At 46.8% G+C, this 23,318-nt stretch overlaps 1 protein-coding gene across 1 annotated transcript in view; it reads left to right on the top strand.

Annotated features, from left to right (window-relative positions):
- CREBBP (CREB binding protein) overlaps positions 1-23,318 on the top strand; it is a 119,283-nt gene that overhangs the window by 38,790 nt on the left and 57,175 nt on the right. Inside the window, exon 3 of the mRNA XM_070362471.1 lies at positions 15,740-15,916. Coding sequence (XP_070218572.1) covers positions 15,740-15,916 — 177 coding nt within the window. The remainder of the gene's footprint in view (positions 1-15,739; positions 15,917-23,318) is intronic.

Here is a 23,318-nt window from a genome sequence, read left to right on the forward strand (position 1 = left end):
TTCAGAAGTATGTAATGACTATAGCATCAAATTGCAGTATGATCCTTTATGAACAAGGATAACAGTTACCGTGTTGACTCTTTTTTGAACTACAGACAAGAGCAGGCAAAGAGTGACATTTCTGGGGCGCCGGTTATACGGGACTCTGTTCTAGGTGTCTTTGCAGAGTAATCTTGATTCTTTCGTGTTTAATAATCCTGTGAGGTGCATGCCATATCCGTTTTGCACATGGAATAAAATATTCTGAGCCACTTTTCTGTCTCCCAGGAAATTATTCAAGATGACACATGTTAGAAAGTGGCTGAATTTGACTTGCAACCCCTCCATGTCTGACTTCAAAGTCTGTATTTTTTCTTCACCATTTTGTCTGTGATATACCAGGATTCAAAATAAGGTGAGAAAGTGCATAATACCCGATTTTCTGTATATGAATCAGATTTGACCCCCATCGACAAGATGTCTAGAATAGATAACTTGGAGAGCGAGTCTGATTTCCCAGGAGTACTTTTTGTTGTACAAAAGGATTTGCTATTTACGTCCTTTTAAAAACACACCCATGTATACTGTACTGTGGTCTGATGGGGCTGTAGCTCTCAATCTGAAACAGTAATTCAGCCAAGCAAGATTGGCAAGCCCCATAACAAAGTTGATTTTTCTTGCTAGTGAAAATGTTTTTACCTCCCAGGTAGGAGGCCAGCATGGTTATAATTACTTTTAATGTGGTATTTTGAAGTCATCTTGCCTTTTAAAATTTTTTTAAATAATACTGCTACTATAGCAAAGAAAGGTTTCATTTGTGATTTTCTGGGTTTTTAAGTTTTCAGAACACACCAAAGAATGATAGAATCAGTATGTTTCTGTTAGAATTAACATGTTTATAGTTAGCAGATTTTTTCTTCACAGTCTTTTTTTTTTTTAACTTTTTAAAAAATTTATTTTTGTGTTGGCTGTACCACGAGGCTTGCAGGGTCTTAGTTCCCCAACAGGGGACCAAACCTGCACCCATGGCTGAAAGTGCTGAGTCCTAACCGCCAGAGAGTTCCCTTTTCATCTTTAAAGTAGACGTTTTTTAAGAACAGTTTTAGATTTGTAGAACAACTGGAAGATGGTTTTAAGGATTTGTACACCTCTTCCTCCCCCCATTTCATTTTCTCCTGTTATTATATTTGTATATAACATTTGTATATTTGTCACAACTAATGAGCCAATATTGATACGAAATCCATACAGATTTCCTTAATTTTCCCCTAATGTCCTTCTTTCTTAAGGATCCAATACCACTTTAGTTATGTCTCCTTAGGCTCCTCTTGGCTAGGACATTTTCTCCATCCTTCCTTGTTTTTGATTTTTTTGACAGTTTTGAGGAGGACTGGTCAGGTGTATTTAGAATTTCCCATTGTGATATCATTCTGTGATGACTGGGGTTTTAGACTTAAGGTGTTGGGGAAGGAAGATCATAAAGTGCCATTCTCATCACATCATGGCAAAGGTACATATTGTCATCATGGCTGATCACATGGCTGTGTGGCTGCCTGGCCTGGGTCGTGTCTCCGCTGTGCCGGGCCATCCCCTCTCCCTTGTAGCCAGTCCTCTTGGAAAGAAATCACCATGCACAGCCCACACTTAAGGAGTGGGGTTGGACTCTACCTCCTTTATGGGGGGTGGGGCGCATCTGTCTGTGTAACTTATTTGGAATGCTCCTGCATGGGAGATTTGTCTCTTCTTCATAGTTTTTTTTTTTTAATAAATAAAATCAAGTCTAACCCACTCTAGTATTCTTGCCTGGGGGATTCCATGGACGGAGGTGCCTGGCAGGCACCATAACATCGCAAAGGGTTGGACATGACTGAGCGACTTTCACTAGCCAGATTCAACATTCATGAAGTGCAAATGGGAAGTAGATGGGTTTTGACATTGGACAGGTATGGGTGTGAAGCACTAATTTATGAAATGGTAATAAGAATATTCACATCACAGTAATATTGTGTAGAAATTATCTATGTAAAGTTCTTGACATGGAATAGGTGCTTTTAAAACATTAAGCTCCCTTTCCTCCTTTCTTCCACACCTGACTCCCATACCCAGACACTCCCAGTCTTGACTATGTGGTCTAGATCGGGGTTCCTAACCTCTGGGATCTAATACCTGATTATCTGAGGTAGAGTTGATATAATAATAATAGAAATAAAGTGCACAATAAATGTCATGCACTTGAATCATCCCCAAACTACCCCTCTGTCCCCCAGTCTCTGGAAAAAATGTCTTCCACAAAACTGGTCCCTGGTGCCAAAACAGTTGGGGATGGCTGGTCTAGATCATGTGAATCAGGAGATTTGTGTGACGTTATTTATCATGCATCTTCCATAGAAAATATGTTTTAAAAACCCAGTTCATATTGTGTGTTGGGATTAACTTACTGGCTCCATCATTGACTACTTAACTTGTGTAAATCCTGGCTCTGCCATTTACTAGGTAACTTAGGCAAGTTTTTAACCTGTTAGTGACTTGGTTTCCTCATTTGAACAATGAAGATAATAACTACCCAGGATTAGATAAGATAACCATGTAATACACTTGACAAAGTACTTGTTGCATATTAAGGGTTGGATTTTATTACTATCACTGTTACATTATTAGGTATTTGATTTGTGATGGTACATAGATAAGCTTAGACAAGCCATACTATGTGCCTTATTTTGTAATCCATGCTAATAAATTTTATTAATAGGTAATAAAAAACAAAAAAATAAAATAAAAAAAAAAATAAAATAAAATCTAACAGATTAAAAATCTACATGTCTTATGTACGTTATACATGGCACACTATACATATTCATCTCATTTTTCAAAAACTTAATATTATTAAAATTGATAATATAGATTTGATTCATTTATTTTAAACATCTGTCCATGTGACTTTAACAATTCTTCCTTAAATTTTTTGTGTTACAGTTTTTCTGTATTGTTTGTGCAGGTTTTTGAATATATATGTAACACTCTGAAAACTTTGCCTTTTACAAGAACTTGAAGCAGTGGGTATAGTTGAATCTGAGATACAATAAATTTTTGTTTTAGTAATTTTTAAAATGAAGACTACTCACAAATGGAGTTTTCCCCCAAGCATTTTTTCTTTTTCTTTGCTCATGTTTATGACACTTGGTAAAATGAACTCTGTGTGTGCAAACATTCCTTTTCCTCCCTTTGGTTTTGTGCTGAGGAATGAGCACCCTTCTTGAATGTTTTAAAGAACGAGTGTCCAGAGTGCTCTGAACACACCAGGTCAGAGCTATCGGTTGATTGTTGATGACATTTTCTGTTCAGGAGGTGTAGGTAATTATCAGTGGATTATAATTCCAAAGTCATAGTTCTGTGTTAGTACACCTGTGCCCAGTATTATATATTTTAGGGGAGGAATGTGGCCTTTGGGTTTGTAGCTTTTGATGAATGGCATATTGCGGTGGTTGCTTTGTTATTTACTTGGTAGAAACTTCATACCCTCAGTAACAAGCCATTTCATTCATGTTTTTCTGCCAAGTTTTTGAAGAATGAACTGGGAGACAAGCCATCTAAAGTCCTAGAGTAAGATGAGAGATAGATGATACTGAGAAATGCCAACCTCAGACGTGATATTGCAATCACTGACTTTAAATCGTTAGCAGTTATGGTGCAAGCCCGCCTGTTTTCAGTATTGTAGAAAATCTATTCGCTTTAAAGAATCCTGTCTGAGGTTAGAGATTTTCTGTGCTCTATTTTTGGAAAGAGATATTAAAGCCACCTCAAGACTGCACAGTGCTTTGTGGTTTTCAGTGCATTTTCCTCTGCACTATTCCATTTGAGTCGGAAACAGGAAGTCTGGGCAGCCCCGTGTGCTGGTGTACTGGGGCAGTGGTCTCGGTGGTGGGCGGCCATGCCGATAGGGCCGTGGGGAAGCGCTGGGTGTGGCGATAAGGGACAGACCAGGCGGAGGTTTGGAGTCTTGTTTTCTCCCCATAGAACTTGGCACATTTTGCTTGAAGATTGACTATAGAATGGGAGGTGCTGGCCAGCTTGGCAGTTGTCAGGGTGTGACTGCGCCTCGGTGTGCTACTGCCGCACGTGGGTTCATTGAAGGAACGGCGTGGGGTAGGAGTGGCTGGAAGCTGCATGGCCGTGACTCTCAGGTCAGTCTGTCCAGATCTGACTGGAGACGTCACAGCAGTTTCCATTCCAGTCTGTCATGTTGCAGGGCTGCTCTTGAGAGACAGAGCTTACCTCTTATAAGTAATTATCAGCATTAATAACCAGCTTACTTCTGTTCTTCCCAGTCTCGATGTTCCTTTTAATTAATACCTTAGATTTGTCAGTCAGCTCCCAGCCAGATGGCTGGTCATCTAGTCCAATTGTTGTGGGTATTTGAGTGGAGAGACTTTGAAACTGAGAGAGTAACTCCTCTGTGGTGGGTACCCGGGGATGTCTTACCGTTTTCTCGTTCCTGGTGCTGATTCTGAACTGCAGCCACCACTGATGAACATTAGTGGTTACTGTTCAGCCCGCTTCTCGGGGCCCATCTAAGTTGGCCCACCTGAGCTGTTTGTCTGCCTGCCCCATCCCTCCCCAGACGCCATTTAGCAGTCGGGGTTGATGCCGCCTGCTGACAGCGCACATGTGTTTCCTTGTAGCTCGTGTCTCTGGTCTTGGGCTCGAGAGCACGTGGCCCCGTGTGCTCTGCACCGCCACCAGCCCGCACTGTCCCCTTGTGGAAGGTGCTGATAGATGGCATTCTCATGAGTGATGAGCATGCGTATCACCACCACCTTTTCAATTCCACTGTGCCGAAGGTCAGAGCATCGTTCCAGGAGCTTTGAGCTCAGAGGTAGATGGTCATCAGTGAGAGTGGGAAGGTGTGATAGATGCTGGACCAGCTCCTTGCTTGGAGGGTCTGCTCCCTAAACAGGTACTCTCCGCTGGCAGTGCATCTCACTGTCGAAATCTGGGAGCCAGACACGTTCTGCTGAGTCCCTCGTGATGCATTCTCTTGCCTGCTGCTCTCCAGAGCTCAGGTGCCAGGTGGAGTCAGAGGAAATGGTGTTCCTTGCTGCCTGGACCAGAGTGCAGGGAACAGGAGTTCTTTGTGCCTTTGTTGAATCAAGAGTCACTCACGCAGTTTCCAAGTTGATAAACATTAGCAACTGGAGCAGCACACAGTGTGTTACATCCTGATTGGCTGTTAACTGCATTTGCTTCTCTTTTCCCTCCTTCCAGCCTTTCTTGCCAATGGGAGCATAGATGTCTGAGTGGCTGAGCCTCATTCAGGCTTTTTATGGTCATATGTATAATACATTAGAGCAAAGTGTGACAACCTACAACCATGTTATAACTGTGGTGGATTTAATTTAAATTCCCACCCAGGAGTAATCTCTGGCAGTCATAATCAGTTTGATCTACCTAGTTTTATTCAGTGTCTGATGACAGGTTAAAATTAATATTTTAAATACAGCTGTGCAGCCCATCAGTGGGTCATATTAATGTGAGCAGTCAGAATATTTGAGTAGAGAATGACTTAAAAACAACTTTTCCTCGGATAAAATAATGCTTTGTGGAGAGAATTTGGATAATATAGAAAATGTTTAAAAAATAAAAACCACCTCTAAACCCTTTATTAAATATTTTGGTGTTCTCTTTCATGCTCTGCATGTATCTGTGTGCATGTGTTATGGGGATTATATGTTTTTATCCTTTTTTTTTTAACTTAAGGTACAAGGCCATTTTCCCCTTATCAGTAAGGGGTGAGTTTTTATAGTAAAAGAACTATTTTACCTTAAATGCCACCGCCACTGCTTTACACTGATTTTGCACTTTGCCTTTGCGAGAGCTTTCACATAAGTTATCTCTAGGAGTGAGGCGCAGAGTGTGTGAAGTGTTACGGTGCCTCTGTGTGTCCTCAGAGCTGTGTGCACCAGTGGACATGACCAAGAGCACGTCACTGTACCGAGTGTGTTTTTATTAGGACTTGACACAACTCGGATTTTGGTTAGAAGTAGAGCCACATGTATTTGAAACGACGACGTGTCTTTGAGTGTGTTTTATGGCTTGAGATTTATGGTGTTTAATAAGCTGGGCAGGACTTGACTTCATCCCCTTCGTTCCTCCTCTTGCAGCCGAGGAGGCCCCAGAGAACACTGGGCTCGTGTCCTCCCCTGCCTCCTGGGACTCTCCTCCTGCCCCGCCGGGAAGCTCAGAGCCTGCCTGTTTCCAGAGCTGGTTCAAGTTTTCCTGCCTCGGTGGAGAGGAAGAACAGAATTCTGTGAAATGTCAGCTTTCTTTCTCTTTCAGATTCTACAGGAAATAATCACGGGGTCTGGTCCCCCGCAGCCTTCTTTGCATATTCGGTCCCATCTTTAGTTACCTCTCCTTCCCCTGAATTCCCTTGTTACCTATGTGAGCATCTCCTTGTTCCTCTGTTGTCTCCCCTGTCTGCTGTGTTTCTTCATTCTTCAGGTAGTTTGTAAATCCACGGAGGAGGGTTCTTTTTGGCCTAATAGGAGACTTCTCCCCGTAGAGGGTTGGGGCAAGGTTTATTGAAAGCTTGGCATTCTCTTCTGTTGTGCTGTAGCTGGGCTGCAGTGTAAATTAAAATTCATCTTTATACACATTCATTCTTTATAAAATATAATGCTTTGTTCTCATGTTTTTCCCTTTTTTCTCCTGCTCTTTTATCATCTTTTCCTTTTTCCTCCTCTTTCTCCATAACCACTGTGGGCTGGGCTTGGTTTTGACTCATAAAGAGGCTGCTTTCCTACCTTAAGAAAATATTAGGACTTGAGGAATTAGGAGAAGTGACTGATTTTGAGTTTCGTCGCCCTTACCTTGTCTTGGTGGTACTTCCTATAACGCAGTCTGGGAGATGGCGTGGAGGATGCGAAGCTGTGGAAAGCCTGGCGTCTGTGGCAGGAGTGCCCTGCAGAATCCAGTCTCCTGGACAGGCCACTGGCCCCCCGACAGGGACCACGGCCTCAGTGAGATCCTCCCAGGCCAGGGGCCGCACTTGACCAGGCAGACTCCGAATCTCCAGCTTCCTGTCCCCGTCGATAGCTGGGCCTTCCAGGATATGGATATCAGACGATTCAGCGTTGATTCTGTTTGTTTGTTCTGGCTGCACCGGATCTCTGTGACTGCCTGCGGGCCCTCTCTAGTCGCGGTGCGCGGGCTTCTCACTGTGGTGGCTGGGCTTGTTGCGGAGCACTAGGGTGGCTTCAGTAGTTGGGGCTCACGGGCTTAGTCACTCTGCACCATGTGGAATCTTTCTGGGTCAGGGATCAAACCCGTGTCCCCTTCATTGGCAGGCGAATTCTTAACCACTGGACCACCAGGGAAGTCCCACACTGATTTTTTAAAACCGGAAGAGTCACTGGTTTTAGGATCCCAGGAAACTTTAAAGATCACCTAGTGGCCGTCTAAATGCTTCGTGTCTCGTGGTTGAGGAGAACTGAAACTTGGAGGGAACAAGAGGTTTGTCTCAGTCACACAGCTGATTAGAGGCAGATTCAGGATTAGTTCCCCCTGACCTTGGCCTGGTGCTCTGCTTGTGAGTTAGTGCAGACTGCACCCTGGAGAGCTGGTGTCTACCTATAGTGACCTCTGAGGGATACCAACACTGTTAGGGCATTTTTATTGCTAGAAGTTTCTGGAACAATTGGGCAAACACAAGTGAGGCCACCTGAGGCCTTGGCGGTGATCTGCTGTCCTTCATCTTCCCTTTAGGAGCTTCCATGTTCTAAGTCACACTCTGCTCACACACCATCCGAGGGCAGCACCAGGAGAGTCAGTACATACTTCTTTCCACCCGTTTTCCAGTTGCAGTTTATTAGTCTAAGGGGGGTCTTCAGACTTGGGGGGCTGTGTGTTTCCCCGAATACTTTCAAAGCTGGAGGCGTCGTGAGGTGATTTCTCCCATACTCGGGGTCTTCCGCCCAGTTCCCTCACTCCAGGTGACTCTGCACGGCCAGGTGATGGCTTTGGCATCGCGACCCGTTTGCGTATTCTCTTACCCTTTATTTGCCAGGTTGAGGTACTGGAAGGATTCCAAGAGCAAGCGGGTGATAGCAGACAACTGAATACAGCCGTGTCTTTCCATGAAAACTGTTTTTCTTGGCTTTCTCCCAGCACTATCAGGTTGCCAAGAGACAATGCTTTTGGCTTTACAGACGATGTGGCCAAACTCGGGTAGTCCTGGGGTTGTTCTGGTTTGTTTTTTGTTGTTTTGTTTCTTTGGTCATGGAAAAGAATCAATGCTTCTGGCTCTTAAATTATTTGGCATATTTTTGCTCATGGCATACCAAATTGTGTTTTTACACACTGTATATGAATTTGTGGTTTTATGTGTAGAGCACCGTGTGAAGAAAGATGCGAAAAACTTCAGGTTAATAAACCTGTCAGGTTAGGTCGAAGCCACATCAAAGGGAACATTCGTTGCTTTGTCGTGGCCAGCTTGTGAGTGGGCGTCACTTCAGTCTCTTTTTTGTGGGAATGTTCTTTCTTACTCAGTTCTTCTATGTTTTGATTTAAACTTCAACCCAGGAACATTAGTCTAGGGTATTTTGACTGTATATTGTTTCTGCTTAAAATCTATTTTAAGTTCAAAGTGAACATTCTGACTTATTTTTTGCTGGCAAACAATCTAGAATGAAAACTGAAAATTTTGTGATTTGCTAGGACAGTTAGAACACAGTTGTCTGTTAAAAGTATATCTACAACTAGTAAATGCACAAGATTGTTTTTGTCACAAGTTTATTTCATGTTTCTCTGAAAATGTCTCATCATCAAATGCCAGTAATCCCAGCTGGCTTCTCCCTCTGATCCTCCGTGTTTGAACCACTCCTTACTATCATGCATTCTCTGAAAAATGTTCATTTGCTTTATTATTATTAGCCTAAGCGTACTTATGAAAGAAACTGCATCTGGTGTGAAATAATTCCCCCCAAAGCCAAGTGGTAACACAGCAGCCAACACCGGCAGCACCTGCTGTGCATGGCAGTCACTCTTCTGGTGCTTCATGTAGTGAACCCACCTGATTCTAACAGGACCCTAAGCGGAGGCCGCACCTCCTCTTAACTCCATTTTACAGACGATAAAACTCGGGCACAGAGATGCTTAAGTAAATTATCCAAGGTCACACACCAGCAAGTGGCAGGGCCACCCTCAGACCAGGTAAATATCCCCAGCGTCCACAGGCTTAACCGCAGTGTCTTACTGCCTCTGAGTGCAGTCTTGTTTGTGGCTGTGTTCCAGTAAAACGTTTGTTTGTTTTTTCAAAAATAGGCTTTGAGCTGCTTTGGCCCTGGGGCCATGGTTGCTGACGCCTGGTCTTCGTGGACTGAGCCTGTCTCTGTCCAGCAGTGCCCAGAGCTCGAGGCTGGCAGTATGAGTTCGGGTGGCTCTGCCGGGGGCGGGGCCTCGGGGCGGGGCCTCGGGTGGGGTGGACGAGCCACCGCCAGGTTCACCAGTGACTTGCTGTGTTCCTGAGCTCTCTGGGCTACCCTTTCCTCATCCACGAAGTGTAAGTTTTAACTAGATTCTCTCTGAGGCCTTCCAGCTGACAGTTCTAACCTGTCCTTTGTCCCTCCTAAACTTAGCACTGAAGGCTGTATTTTGTTTTTTTTTTTCCTGACCAGTGTCAGTTACACTTACACACACACACACACACACACGTATGTGTGTGCACGCACGCACGCGCAGTACTTCCCCTGATCTTTCTGCTGTGTAGTGTGGTTTTAAGTGTGTATCAAGGTGTGAGGATGAATTCAGCTTTTGAAAAAACAACGTGTTTAGTGGGCTCATCAAAACCACATCAGACTCGGTATCGGCTGCTGGCTGACGCACTGGTGGGGCCGTGACGATAAACGTGCTCCTGGCTGTCCTGCCCCTCTCCTGGACATCCTCCCTGTTACCATCGTTCCTGATGCGCTCAGCTGGTCACCCAGTGTGTCCCCATCAAGCTGTTAGCTCCTAAATGGTTGTGATCTGATCCTTCCTGTGCGTGTGTGTTGCAGGAAGCTGTTTGGAGATGGAGACTGGGAAGAGTTCATTTGTGAGGATGGTGGTTCTGTGGGTGGTTGATGTCTCTGGACAGGAGTCTGCTCCTGGGAAAGGCCGTGTGTGTCGGGGGTGTGTGAAGTCTGGGGGGAGTTTGTCCTTTGTCCTCCCGCAAGACTCAGGGAGCTGCCTTCCCCAGGGCGGGTGTCTTTATACTTTAGGGGATCTCAGGACCCCTTTTGAGAACCTAATAGTGGATCTTTTCTTTCAGAAACACACATCACACAAAATGTGTACAAGCGCGGCCGCCCCAGCACCCCTCCCCGCGTCGACTGCCCAGCGGGCCCCGGCCTGCCCTGTCATCTCCGCGGAGTTCAGGTGGCCAGTTGGGGGTGGGGGTGGGCTGCACCGTGAGGTGGCCCTGCCTGCAGGGAAAGAGTTTCTCCGTTCCCGTTCCCACCAAAGGAGCGGGACTGGCTTGCTGCTGTGGTGGAGACTGCTGGGGAGGAGCCTGCATGACCACGGTTCCTCCCAGCTCACGCCCGAGTGAGTTCTCTCGTGTTCAGTTACTACCTTACTTGATTCCCTGAGTGAGGGCGGCAGCAGAGATCGTCTCCGGGTTAGTGTAGTGTGTGGAGAGCATCTCCCTGCACTCTGGGAGCTCACAGCTTGTCTTCTTATCAATAATGTTGGTAGTTGTCATAGTCTGACACAAATAGAAGATGGAAATATTTGTTCCCACACTGAGGTCAGCAGCGGAGGCCGTTGGCAGCCAGAGGTGACCGTGGGTGCTGATGGACCAGAGTTGCAGAGCACCAGTGGGAGGCTCTGGGCTGGAGCCTGGCTGAGGCCTTGCACCAAAGCAAGGGGTTTGCTGGCCTAGGGCATGCAAGCGCAGAGTGCTGTAGCACAGCCAGGCTGGGGTGCTGTCTGTGCTGTCACGGGGCACAAAACTGTGTTCATTCTGTAAGACCAACTTCGAGTGCGTGCTCTCTTTGTGCTCAACCTTCAGCACAGGCCAGTGGACTGGCAGCCTGTCTGTTGCAGCCTGTAGCTGAGATCCTCATGGTGACTGTTTGAAAGTCAGAAAGGAACCTGTTGTGCCTCCTCGAGTGCCCCCTATACCTAGGGGTGACCCTCATCTGTGCCTGCCTGCAGTGACTGGGTCACAGTGCTTTGAGCAAACACCCCCCGCCCTCGGTGCTGATGTTGGGGGTTCTGTTATTCTGGGGCGGGCTGCAGGATGCAGTGGTCTCTTGGATGTTCATTTATTTGGTTCTCTCCCCAAATACTAATCAAGTACCCACTATGTACTGGGGCCCATGGACACAGAGGAGACAGAGATTCCAGGAAGGCAAGAAATTTCATCCTGGTTTTGTGCCAAAGACAGATTTAGTCTGGATTGTCATAAATACTATTATGACAAGTAATTGCACAGAGCTGTGTCCTATTATAAATCTTCAGTGTGTCTGCACCCTGCGTCTGTCAGAGTGGAGAGAGCACGTTGTCTGCTCTGTCCTGCTTCTGGGCTGGTGGTCACTCACCTGTTGGCCCAGCAACTCAGAACTTGAGCTGTTTTTGATTGATGGGCCAGACGCCGTCACCAGAATTGGCTGTGGACACTGTCTTTGTTTCGCACGCTTTGTGTGCAGGCATCGCTCAGGTTTGCTGGACTGAGCCCTAAAGACCGGCTTCCTCATCTGCTCTCATGCTTCAGAGCCCTGCCATCTGGGGCGGGCGCAGGCTGCAGTGCTGACACTACTTTCGGGGGGCAGGTTTAGGGGGTTGTCTTCCCTGGTACACATGGCTGTAGTTTATGTGTCTTTATTCTCTCGGTGAAGTGATGAACAGCTAGGGAGTAGGTTCTCAAGTGGTTGATAGATAAACTTGATCATAGGAATGCTTTTTCATGGGAAAACTTGGTAGACTTATAAAGCAGTATTTAATTTAGATTTCATTCTGGGGGAAATTGTCTTTTTCCATTACTTACTATAGTTAACTTTTCCTATTTTCCAAGATTCAACTTGAATTAAATGTTTAAAAGGGCTCTGGAAGAATAGAGTGAAAGGATATTTTAACATGTATGGGCTGTTGCTGAATGAGGCAGAATATAAATACTTACTGTATAGACTTTAATTTGTTCATATATAAATTGCACCATTAACTGAACGGTTGCCTGTTTCTGCTCTTCTACTTTTTGAATTTTATTGAGAAGACTATGTGCTGTTTTTGGAGCAGCCTTAACCCAAAATTTGATAAACTTCAGTTGAAAATAAAGTTTACTAAGTTGCTATCAAGTAACTGTTGGGAAATTAAAAGAAATATGTAGATTTTATTAATTGGAGTTAGACAAACATCTTTATTTATACAGTTTCATCATGAGTGTTGGTGCTAAAAAACCTGTGGTAACTAGACTTGGGAATGTTCAATCTGATCAAAGGAGAGTAGATACAGGAAATCAGAAATCTAGAAATCTCTGGACATGAAAGGGGTTACTCAGAACTGCAGGCTAAGACTGGAGAGCAGCGTTCCAGTTCTCTCAGGCTCTGCCAGGAGATAGCTGGGACCAGGGGGCCTACTTGGCCGAATGCTGGGGGGACTGTTAAAGGACTGTCCTTACCTGGCCTCTGTTAGCTCTGATGTTGAAGAGGGTCTGGCCTGGACCAGGGAGCTGAGGTTGACCTTGGAGCCTGATCCTGTGGGTAGCCAGGACTCACTTTGGTTCATCTTTGGAGTGCGGTGTCATAGGCTGAGGGCGGGATTTTCCCCTATTTTTAAAACGCATCATCTCTGTGAGCTGGCCATTCCTTACCTGAAATCTCTGATCTTTGACTTTACCTTGGTTCTTGCCCAATGAGGGTAGAACCCACGTTGAGAGCTTTCCTTCACTATGGGATGGCCAAGAAGAAAAAGTGAGAACACATTTCCTGATGAAATCTGTCAGAGTTCACAGCACTGGTGCTTTGCCCCAGCGACTCACCAGGCAAGTAGTCGCCAACCGAGCAGATCAGTACGCACCAGGTGTTCACCCTGGCAAGGTGCGCGTGTGAACACTGTCCAGATGTTTGCAGCGCCTTAGGTGTTTTTGACAGGCCTGATGACCTTTGAACCACACAGGTCCCCTCTGGCAGCTCGTGGGCCTCCTGGTATTCACTTCTTGCTGTGCACTGAAGGGCCTGTCTGGGACAGTTAGATCCGTGCAGGGACAGTTGCCTTTACTTCCCCCCAGCTCCGCCCGTTCTGGCTCATCAGTACCAGAAACTTCAAAAGAACATTGATTTTTCTTGTTTATCAGATCGGTGGTTACGAGAAGCGAGCTCCATTGCATGCAGGGAAATTGCACTCAGTGCGCTCTGAACCAGGCTTGGCTCATAGCAGGCACTCAGTAAACGCTGGCTGGCCGTGGCAGAGGTTCATGGAGGGCGAATAGATGCATGTGTTTCCCGATATACTTGCTCCTAAATAGAGAAATTTTAAATGAAGTTTAGGAAATGGAAATTACAACTGTTTTTTCCACAAATTCTTGGGGCTCTGAGAACAGTGCAATGAAACAGCAATTCAGACCGTTTGGCAATCTAGTGGTTAAGAATCCACCTGCCAATGCAGGGGATGTGGATTCGCTCCCTGGTCCGGGAAGATCCCACATGGCTCGGGCAACTAAGCCTGTGGGCCGCAGCTGCTGAGCCTTGCTCCAGGACAAGAGAAGCCACTGCGATGAGAGGTCCCTCCCTGCAGCTGGAGAGCAGCCCCCATTCACCGCAACTGGAGAAAACCCGTGAGCAGCAACAAAGACTAAGTGCAGCCAAAATAAATAATGTTTTTTTAAAGCAGAATTTCTACAAGAAATAATCATTATGCAGAGTTAATTTAGTGTAACACTTCCTGAAAATACAGGGTTTTGGTTCATTTCTTCTTAGTTTCAGATAACAACTGAAGGAACCTAGCTGAAAATCAGAAATGTCCTTTATGTTAAGAAAAAGTTTGTCTATTAAATCTCTCCTTGATTAAGTCATGTGGATTTAAAGTGGAATCTCCTTGTGGGCTTTGTGGAGAATTTGTTTTTCCTTCAGTTTACTCAAGTTGACTTTGAGTTTTAGTTGTTCAAATTCGTTTCAGTTTACTCAGAGCAAATAGGGCAGAAATGGTAGCTAAGATGTTCGGAAAATGAGAGTATCAGCTGTGAGGCTACGTGTGGAAACCACCAGTACCTATGAAAATGCTAGACAAGATCTTTTTGGTTACAGTCATTTGGTTTTGTGTTTTTATGTGGATATTTCAGCAGAAAAGCCTCAATTGTGTTGAGCATCTATTTGTTTGCAACCTAAAATTTTAGAGCCAAAAGAAATAATGCAGTTGCCTTGTGCGGGCTCATCTTTCAGGTGAGGGAAAGGAAGGAACCAAAGTTGGCCTGTGTGAACGGGCTGGTGCTGCAGTCACCATGCGAGGCTGGTGGAGAGAACTGAGCTGTGATTTCTTGAATGGAAACTCTCCCCTAGGGAAGCGGGGTGGTCTTCTCTTCGGGGGACTCCTGCCTCCCCGTTGCTAAACCTCAGATGCACCAGGACCGCAGCAAAGTAGAACAGGCAGTAGGCAGCAGATGGGCTGTTGCAGCTTCGTGAGAGAGCAAATACGGGCAGGCTAGAAAAGCCCGTCTCTCAGTAACGCATCTCTGCTGCTCCTTCTCCAGGGGGGCAGCTGAGCAGCAGGGCCTCCCTGTGGGGACTCACGGGTGTGGAGGTTGGAGCTGAGGGGTCCTGTTGTGGCCTCTTGACTGCAGGGGACCCCCGAGGGGGTTGCTGACCCCCTCCCTGAGGCATAGGTGGAATCCCTCCTTCCCACTCTTGGCTTTGTCTACTGTATAGATTATTTTATTTCACTGCCAGTGCAGGAGACACAGGTTTGGTCCCTGGATTGGGAAGATCCTCTGGAGAAGGGAATGGCTACCCACTCCAGTATTCCTACCTGGGAATCCCCATGGACAGAGGAGGCTGGTGTGCTACAGTCCTTGGGATTGCAAAGAATTGGACATGGCTTAGCGACTAATAAGACTTTATAATGGAAAACTGCCAAACACGTACAATATTAGAGGGGCTAGTATAACAACCCCCTGCACTGTCCCGGGGTGAGGAGTCACCAGCATTTGTCCAGTCACTCTCCAGGAACACTACCTCTTGCTTTACAAGGTTCTTTTAAAGCAAACCCCAGACATTATATCATTTCTTTGTCAGTATTTCTACTGTGCATTTTGAACTGATGGAAACTTAAATCTGATTGAGGGAGGTGGTAGCTGAAAGAAGCTACTTACAGAGTAATTAAGGATTAAGCTGAAGGAGCTCCCCTTTGTCAGTGACTCGAAAGGTTTTGTTTTCCACATGATCTTCTGACTGTCAGTGCCTCAGTCAGCATGGCAGCGCGGAGAGGGAGTCAGGCTTAGGGGTGAGGGTAGAAGAGCATGGGCTCTGGGGTGATGTTTAGGAGGAGGGAACAGACAGGATGCTGGGAGCGGCTTTACTTGTCTTCGTCTTTAGTCTGTAGCCATTTGAGCAAGTTGCTCTGTTCATAATGCTAACTGTGAACCCTGAGAATTCACCTTTAATTTATAATTGAAATGAAGGTTCCAAAGGGAAGTAATGATTTTTGCTTCAGTGGGTCACAGTGAACATTTCTGAGACCCTTCCTTTCATAAGTGGTCATGTCAGGACGGCTGATGTTGCTCTTTCTGTTTCAGATGGGAATGACTGGTAACACAAGTCCATTTGGACAACCCTTTAGTCAAACTGGAGGGCAGCAGATGGGAGCCCCTGGAGTGAACCCTCAGCTGCCGAGCAAGCAGAGCATGGTCAACAGCTTGCCTCCGTTTGCCGCAGACATCAAGAACGCTTCAGTCACCAACGTGCCAAACATGGTGAGTTGCCCTTGGTCTCAGAGCTGTGGGTCTCCAGTGGGTGCTTCGGTGTGTGGATTTTCATCGTGCTGACAGTGAAGATCTAAGGCTAGAACTGTGTTGTAGGTGATAGGAAAATAACACGTATTTCCTGTGTGTGTGCTGTCTCCGTGAGTTTAATTTTCTGTTATGAGCTGCCCATAAGGGGCTAGTAAAGATGATTCAGCTAGTCCTCCCATGGTCCCTACCAGGAGGGAGGGGGTTTGTGAGTCACTTTGACTTTCCTCCAGTCACCCTCTGATTCAGTAGGAGAGCTGAGAGAATGGGGAACATGGGCTTTTGGGGCTTTTTTACACTTCCTGTCTGTCAGAGGTTGAGGCTGTCAGTAGAAGAAGCCCATCAATTTGTGTCACAGTCAAACGAAGGACATTTATCTCAGAGAACTGTGACTTCTCTGGAGATATGTGTGTCCTGTCTGACTTGACAGATGGCTTCACGTGTCTTCATTCTCCCTGAGATTTCCTACCTATAAAATAGAAACTGTCCTTGTAACTCTCGATCTCACTAACCCAGGGATCAGTGGGAAATAGCTCCTTTGTGCCGCAAGATGGAATAGCTTGAGTTCCAGCCACTCACGGGAAGTGTGTTCTTCTGTCGGACCTCACTGTGCGCACATGGCCGCTGCGTCTCTGATGTGCCTTTGGTGTGGGGTCAGGGCCTGCAGCAGCCACTCTCCTTTCCCTGGGCCAGCCCCAGGGCTGCCGGCCACTCAGCTATGCGGAGCCATCTGGGCTGACTCAGAAGAAAGCTGGGGGTTATGTTCAAAAAAGGTGGTTCTTGGTCTTTTGATTTTTTAAAAACTGTAACTTGGAGTATTTGTTGTGAAGATATCCCAGAGAATTCCTCTATCACTATCACCTGCTTCCCTGGATGTTAGCATCTTCGGTAACTTGGGACATTTGCCAGAACTAAGTACTTACAATACTTAGGAGTCTGGAGGTTGTTGGAAGCAGAAAGAGCTGGGTCTCTTTCTCTTTGTTTTTGATAAAAATCAGGACATGGGGTGATATCGAGGTGTCCTGATCAGGTTTGCTCTGTTTGCCACATTCTCACATCTTAAAACAAGAGAGAGTATGAGTGATGAGGCTTGTCCTCAAGCTGCTCCGAGTTCTGACCGCTTCTCCTTGTGGGCATCTCTGTGACTCTCCTGAGTCTGCTTCTCTCTCTCCAGTAACGGTGTGTGGCCAGGATCGCTCTGTTCGCAGCCAGGCAGATCCAGAACTTAAGGCAAAGCCCACTGCTTCTCGCACGCCCCCGCCCCCACCCCTCAGCGCCGCTCTCCCTAACCTTGCCTCCTCGAGTCCTCACTGGGGGGCAGTCGTGTGGACTTCAGCGCTGCTGATTGTCCCCTGGGTTTGCTCAGGGACCTGGAGCACATTTTGGCTTCGGGAGTAAAAGTGTTTGCTTTTCACAGACATCCTGTGTTTTGTAGTCTGGGAAACCGTGACCCAACTTTTTCCTCTCTTTTCTTCTTTAAAATTTTCTCCAGCCCCGCTTTTTCACCCTCTCTCCTTCATGCACAGTCTAGTGGCAGAAACGCTTCCCTGTGGTCCTCTGCCCGCCTCTGCGGCTCCAGGGACTGAATTCCCAGGACTGGTGCGCTGATCAAGGGCAGGGTCAGACCAGACGGGAAAGAAGCTTCTCTGTCTACCTGCGCATGGCCTGGAGCTCTGGGCTGTGGAAGGGCTTCTCTCTGCTGGAGGTTTCTCACTTGCGCGGGCCATGCTGTATGTTGTGGGATACTTAGCAGGATCCCTGGCCTTCACCACTCAGTGCTCCCAGCCCTCCCCCATTCCCTTTCTTTCCCTGCCTAACCCCCACCACCCCCAGCCCGCCCCAGTTGAAAGCCCCTGCCCTGGGGGAACGGTTAGAGGAGGCAGTAGTGATAAAATCTCATCCTTCTGTCTGTGAAGCTAACAAATGAGACCATCTCTTCCCCCCACCCCACCCTCCCGCATCCTTGGGCCCCTCTGGACAGCATGGTGAACTGGGGCAGCGCCTTGGTCTGTGCCAGCCTAGCCACCGCTTTCCCATGGGGACCCAGGTGGACCCGGGAAGTGATGCGCAGCTGTTGTCTTTGGAGTAAGGTCCTCAGACATTCACCCATGAGACACCAGAGCTTCACCAGCATGTACGTCTGAAGCCTTGGCCTTCGTGCTATTGGGTGCGCACAGGGGCTGGTGGGGACCGTCAGAGGAGCGGGCACGAGGGCGTGTCACTTGCCTAGTATCCAAGAGCTTTCTCATCGTGTGTTCTACCTTACTCTTTCACAGCCTCTTGAAAGACATCATTCACCTCCTGTTTTACAGATGAGGAGGCTGAGGATGCGACTGAGTTTATTCAGGGTTTGTAGCCTGTTGTCTGCAAGGCCCAGAACTCTTTCAGTGGTCCTGGCCATCATGTTTTAGGGGCTCCAGGCTATTTGGGGTGTTTATATCACTTATATCAGTTCCTCAAACATATTTGGTGGTCTTCCTTGAACTTCCTAAATTGTATCTGGCCTGTTGGAGCTCAGAGATTGTTGTCTGCAGGAAGGAAGCAGTTACCAAAGACTTAGGTCTCTTTAGAAAAAAGAGAGAGAAATTTGCACCTTGAGTGTTCTTGTGGTTTTTGTCATGCTTTGGAGAGTGACCTTGTAAAACCCAGCGAGGTTCTGTGTGTTGATTGGGTGAGTTTGGGACTCTGACTCCAGCTCACCTGGTGCCCTGGTTGAGCTCTCTGTGGAACCATTGAGACACTCGGTCTTTGGCCAAGGGGCTCGTGCCTGTCTCCTCTCCATCACTGGGGGTGCAGAGGAAGCCAGGGGTGTGGCCAGTCCTTTAATTTGCCACTTTTGTTGAGCACCTTTTCTGAGCCCAGGTGTATCTGGAATGTGGCTGTGAGTGATGTAGCGCTCACCCCCATGGAATTGCGGGCGGGGGGGGGCAGTGGTGGTGATGGAAAACAAATAATCAAATACAGACTGCCCCAGCAGGTCTGAGTAGCACACAGAGGTTGAGGTTGACACAGGGACCTCCTTAGATGGAACCATCAGAGAGAGAGCTGCACCAAGAATGGGGTTTAAGGGCAAGTTAGAGAGGGTGAGCAGAAGCCGTGGAGACCCCAGGGCTCTGGAAGAGCATGGCTTGTATGGGAGCCAGCGGAAGTCCAGGGAAGGATGAGGGGAAAGTGGTGTGAGGTGAGTACTGGGGGCTCAGCTGGAGCTATCTCAGGGAGGCTGTGGCTGGCAGTGGCCGCTGCAGTGGTCCAGGCTAGAGGAGACAGGTCACAGTAGGGACAGGAGACCAGACAAGATTTGCCGCTAGAGTAGGGTCACCATGAGAGATGACTTGGTGGGTGGTGGGACCATTTAAAGAGCTAGCAGAGGAGCAGGCTGGGAAAAGGGTGATGAAGGAGAGGGCACTCGTAATTCCACCCTAGACCTGCTCCTCTTGAGATGCTTGTGAGATGTCCAGGTGAAGAGGCCAGGCAGGTGGACGGACATACAAGTAGGGTGGCCACTGTCCAGGGGGGCTGGCGATGTCCCTGAAGGTAGGAGAGGAGACTGAGAGGGGATGGTGACTGTTGAGGTGGTGAGCGAAGTGAGGGCCAAAGATCATCGCTGGAGTGTACAGGTAGATGTGTGGGCGGTCAGGGAGCGTGTGGCCCGTAGTCATGGAAACCTGTGGCTCGCCATGCTCTGAGGTCTCCCTCTGGGTTGTGCTGCCGGGAGCTCCGAAGGGCAAAGAGCTCCCATTGCAGATGGGGTCCTTGTTGAGGGCATCCATATCCCCAGGACAGCATTCAAGAGCAAATGCCACATCTCCCTAAATTTTCACATGGATTTCATTGCAGCTCTGTCTTCGGCCATTTTATTTGTAATTTCTTAACTTTCTACAGATTTTTGAAGTTCTTAGAATTTTCACCATATTATTACTCTGTATTTCATGATTCTAAGGTGCACTTCCCCCCCCCCCCGACATTGTAGCATCTTTGAAATCAGTCAAGTTTTAGGTCTAATAAGACTCAGTATGTATGCTATTGTTTATAATGTGAATTAAGAAGGGTGACAACTATTAAATGTACGTGCTCACTATCCAGTTTTCTAGGACTACTCACATGGATGTAAGAATTTCAAAATAATGTAAGTTTTACTGATGAAGAAGAGTGATTTTGGTGGGGGCATAGGTTGGATTGTCTTTCTGTAGCCTGGCTTCAAGGTCCACATGGGCCATCTCAAAGGAGAAGTTTGCCCAGGCGGAGCGGAGTTGTCCCAGGGCAGTCCTCTGGAAGTGGGGCCGCCTGACCCCTCAGTGACGTTGCCCTTCTTGCCATTTTCACCTGAAAAGGTCATAACAGAGCATGGGAGCGTTAGCAGGAAGGGGGCGGAATTCGGGTATCAGCTGGAACCGGATTGTCCATTCTGCTGTTGCTGACCTTCATGACAGGTGTGGGGTTGTTTTGAAGGGGCCCCGTTTCAGGTGGGGCACCTCTGGGCTTATCTCACCTGAGAAGGTTTGGTGACCAGAGGGGCCCCACCGTCAGTTTCTCTCTGGAGTCTGCTGTGGGCGCCCCACTGTGGTCTCCCACAGGGTTATTTCTAACAGGAAGTTCATGTGTGTTGGGGTTTTTTGTTGTTGTTTTGAGAAAAACTAAGAACTGTATTATAGAGAATCTGCCATTGTGAACTTGTAATGGAGGAGGGACTTCCCTGGTGGCCCAGTGGCTGACTCTGTTCCTGCTGCAGGGGCCCTGGGTTCAGTCCCTATCAGGGAACTAGATCCCACATGTGGCAACAAAGACTAAAGATTTCGTGTCCCACAACTAAGACCTGGCACAACCAAATAAATTGATTGATTGACTTTAAAGACAGAGTTGTAGTGAAAGAAAATAATCAGGAGTGCTGCTTATTTAACACATTATTGCTTGGGGGATTTTTACAGAAACTCACACATGTGGTTAGCAATTTGTTACGTGAGTGAATGTTGAAACATCTCTGGTCAATAAAGTTCAGATAACAAAAAATGAATTAATACATCTCTGGTCAGTAAGTTGTTAAAATTGCACGCAAAAGGAAAAATAGTAGCTCATGGGAGTGGTGTTAGGATTCATTTTGTTCTTGTGTCAGAGAATTGGAACCTGAAGGCTCTGGACAGGCCCCCAGGCAGCTGCTGGTTCAGGTCTCTGAAGTGGGGAAGGGTGACTTCGGGGCACTCCGTGCGGAGGCGGGTCCAGCTGGAGTGAGCCGGGGGGCAGTGCCGCTGGCAGCTCGTGGTGACGTGCCATCAGCTCTGGCCCTTCCGGGGCAAGCTGTGTGTCTTGGAGTTGGTTCTGTCTGCTTCGAAGTGAGTCAGCGGACCCACTGCATCAGAGTGACTGGCCTCTGGAGCCCTGTGTCCTCCTGGTTCGGAATCTCTTAGAGGAAGAGGGAGGAATCTTTTTGTCTCTCACTGTTAATTGTGAAACTTTCATTTTTTTCTTTCTCAGTTTTCCAGTGTGTGCCACCTACTTCCCTCTAAGACAGTTCAGGATAATTGCCAAGTAGATGGACTTGTTCTTCGTCTTGTGGGGGAACTATGCTCCTCCAGTGATTCTGGTGTAGATTAGGCTTCCAGAGGCTCTGTCCCCTGCAGTGTCAGGGACTTGATGCCCAAATGCCCACTGGGGAGTGGCCTGCTTTGTTAGTCTTTGTGTCCACTTCAGCCTTCAGAAACCTTCACTGTCTCCCTCCCCCTTTTTGTCTTATTTTCTCATCATTTTCCATCTTCCATATCCAGTTTCCAGTCACTGAGGAATCAAGACTTGAACTGATTGAACTTCCTGAACCCAAGCGTCTCTCCCTGTTGTCGTCTTTGATTGGCTCATCCTAGTTTTAGCTGCCCTTTAAATGCTCGTGTGTGTAAAGCATTGTCTGTAGTTCCTTGTACTTCACAAGCATGGATCTAAAATCACTGGCACTCTGGTGTTTCCCTCCACCCTAGGACTAGGGAGAGAGCTTCCAGCACTCTCATCCTTCACTGGAACGACAAGTGAGTAGTGTCGTCAGCTCTTCACTGTGAGAGCAGTTTCTGTAGAAAATCACTCTGTGGCTATGAATTATGCCTCAGTAATTGAACTGGAATACAAGGGACAGTGTTGGGAAGTGCGTGCTTGCCTCTCACTATTAGTCCTCCAAGTTCTTGTAATTTTAGGCATTTACCTTTCTTATTCTCATCGCCCCACCTGTAACTTGAAGATGAGAAGATGAGTTTATGGGCCTTTGAAGAATAATTTTTAATCTAAAATTCTTACCAGCACCTATATAAATCCTTTCTACTATTTAAACTCATCCTCTTTTGTTTTAGCAATAAATATCAGCCTGGGAAACATAGTCTAAGCCCAAAATATGATGTGTTGCAAATATAAAAAAAGCTATAAATTGAGAAATATTTATGGTATTCTTTGATAGTAGGGACCAGCTGTATTGGTTGTACTGGTATTGGAAGTACTCAATCAGGATCATTTAACTGGGTTTCCCTGGTGGTTCAGTGGTCAGGAACCTGCCTGCCACTGCAGGGGACACAGGTTTGATCCCTGGTTTGGGAAGATACCACGTGCCACGGAGCCACTGAGCCCCTGTGCCACAGCTGCTGAGCCTGTGAGCTTAGAGCCGCAACAGGAGAAGCCACTGCGGTGAGAAGCTCACACACCGCAGCTAGAGGGTAGCCCCAGCTCTCCACACTAGAGGAAGCCTACAGGCAGCAACAAAGACCCAGTGGAGCTAAAAAAAAAAAAATCACTTAACTTCTTTCCAAGACTAGTTTCCATTAACCATGTCTTTTCTAGAGTCTAATTAGCATAGCCTTTTCTTCAATGAAGCTCTCTAGGTAAAACAGCATAAATTATCTCCAGAGACATTCAGGTCTTTGACTTCATGTAAAGTAGAGACTTAGTAAGCAGATTCTACGTGTCTAAACAAGTTGTGCCCAGTACACACACTAGTGTCAGAATTTCTGCCTGCCCGGTAGCAGCAAATACAGGGACTGTACCAGGCGTTCTGGAAAATGAAGTGACTGCTTTAGGAAGAACTCAGTAGATACCTTAAATGATTATACCTATATATAAAATTTTTTTTAAGAGGTAGAACTCAGTAGGCAGCACATTTAATGGGTCTGGAAGGAGACAGTCACAGCTACCAAAGATGTGAGCGCAGTGTCTGTCTGAAGAGTCACAGCTGTCTTCGTGTGGCCCCAACTTCCCAAACTTCTGTTTACCTTTTCCACAATTATCTGAAATGGCGCTTAGGCTCAAGCCATCAAAAGCTAATGTCTGTCAAATGATTAATTTGCCAAGTTATCAAAAACTTACTGTAATAAATGTTCTTGAAGAATATGTTCATATAGAT

Source organism: Bos mutus, chromosome 25 (assembly GCF_027580195.1).
Source record: "Bos mutus isolate GX-2022 chromosome 25, NWIPB_WYAK_1.1, whole genome shotgun sequence".
Classification (NCBI taxonomy): Eukaryota; Metazoa; Chordata; class Mammalia; order Artiodactyla; family Bovidae; genus Bos; species Bos mutus.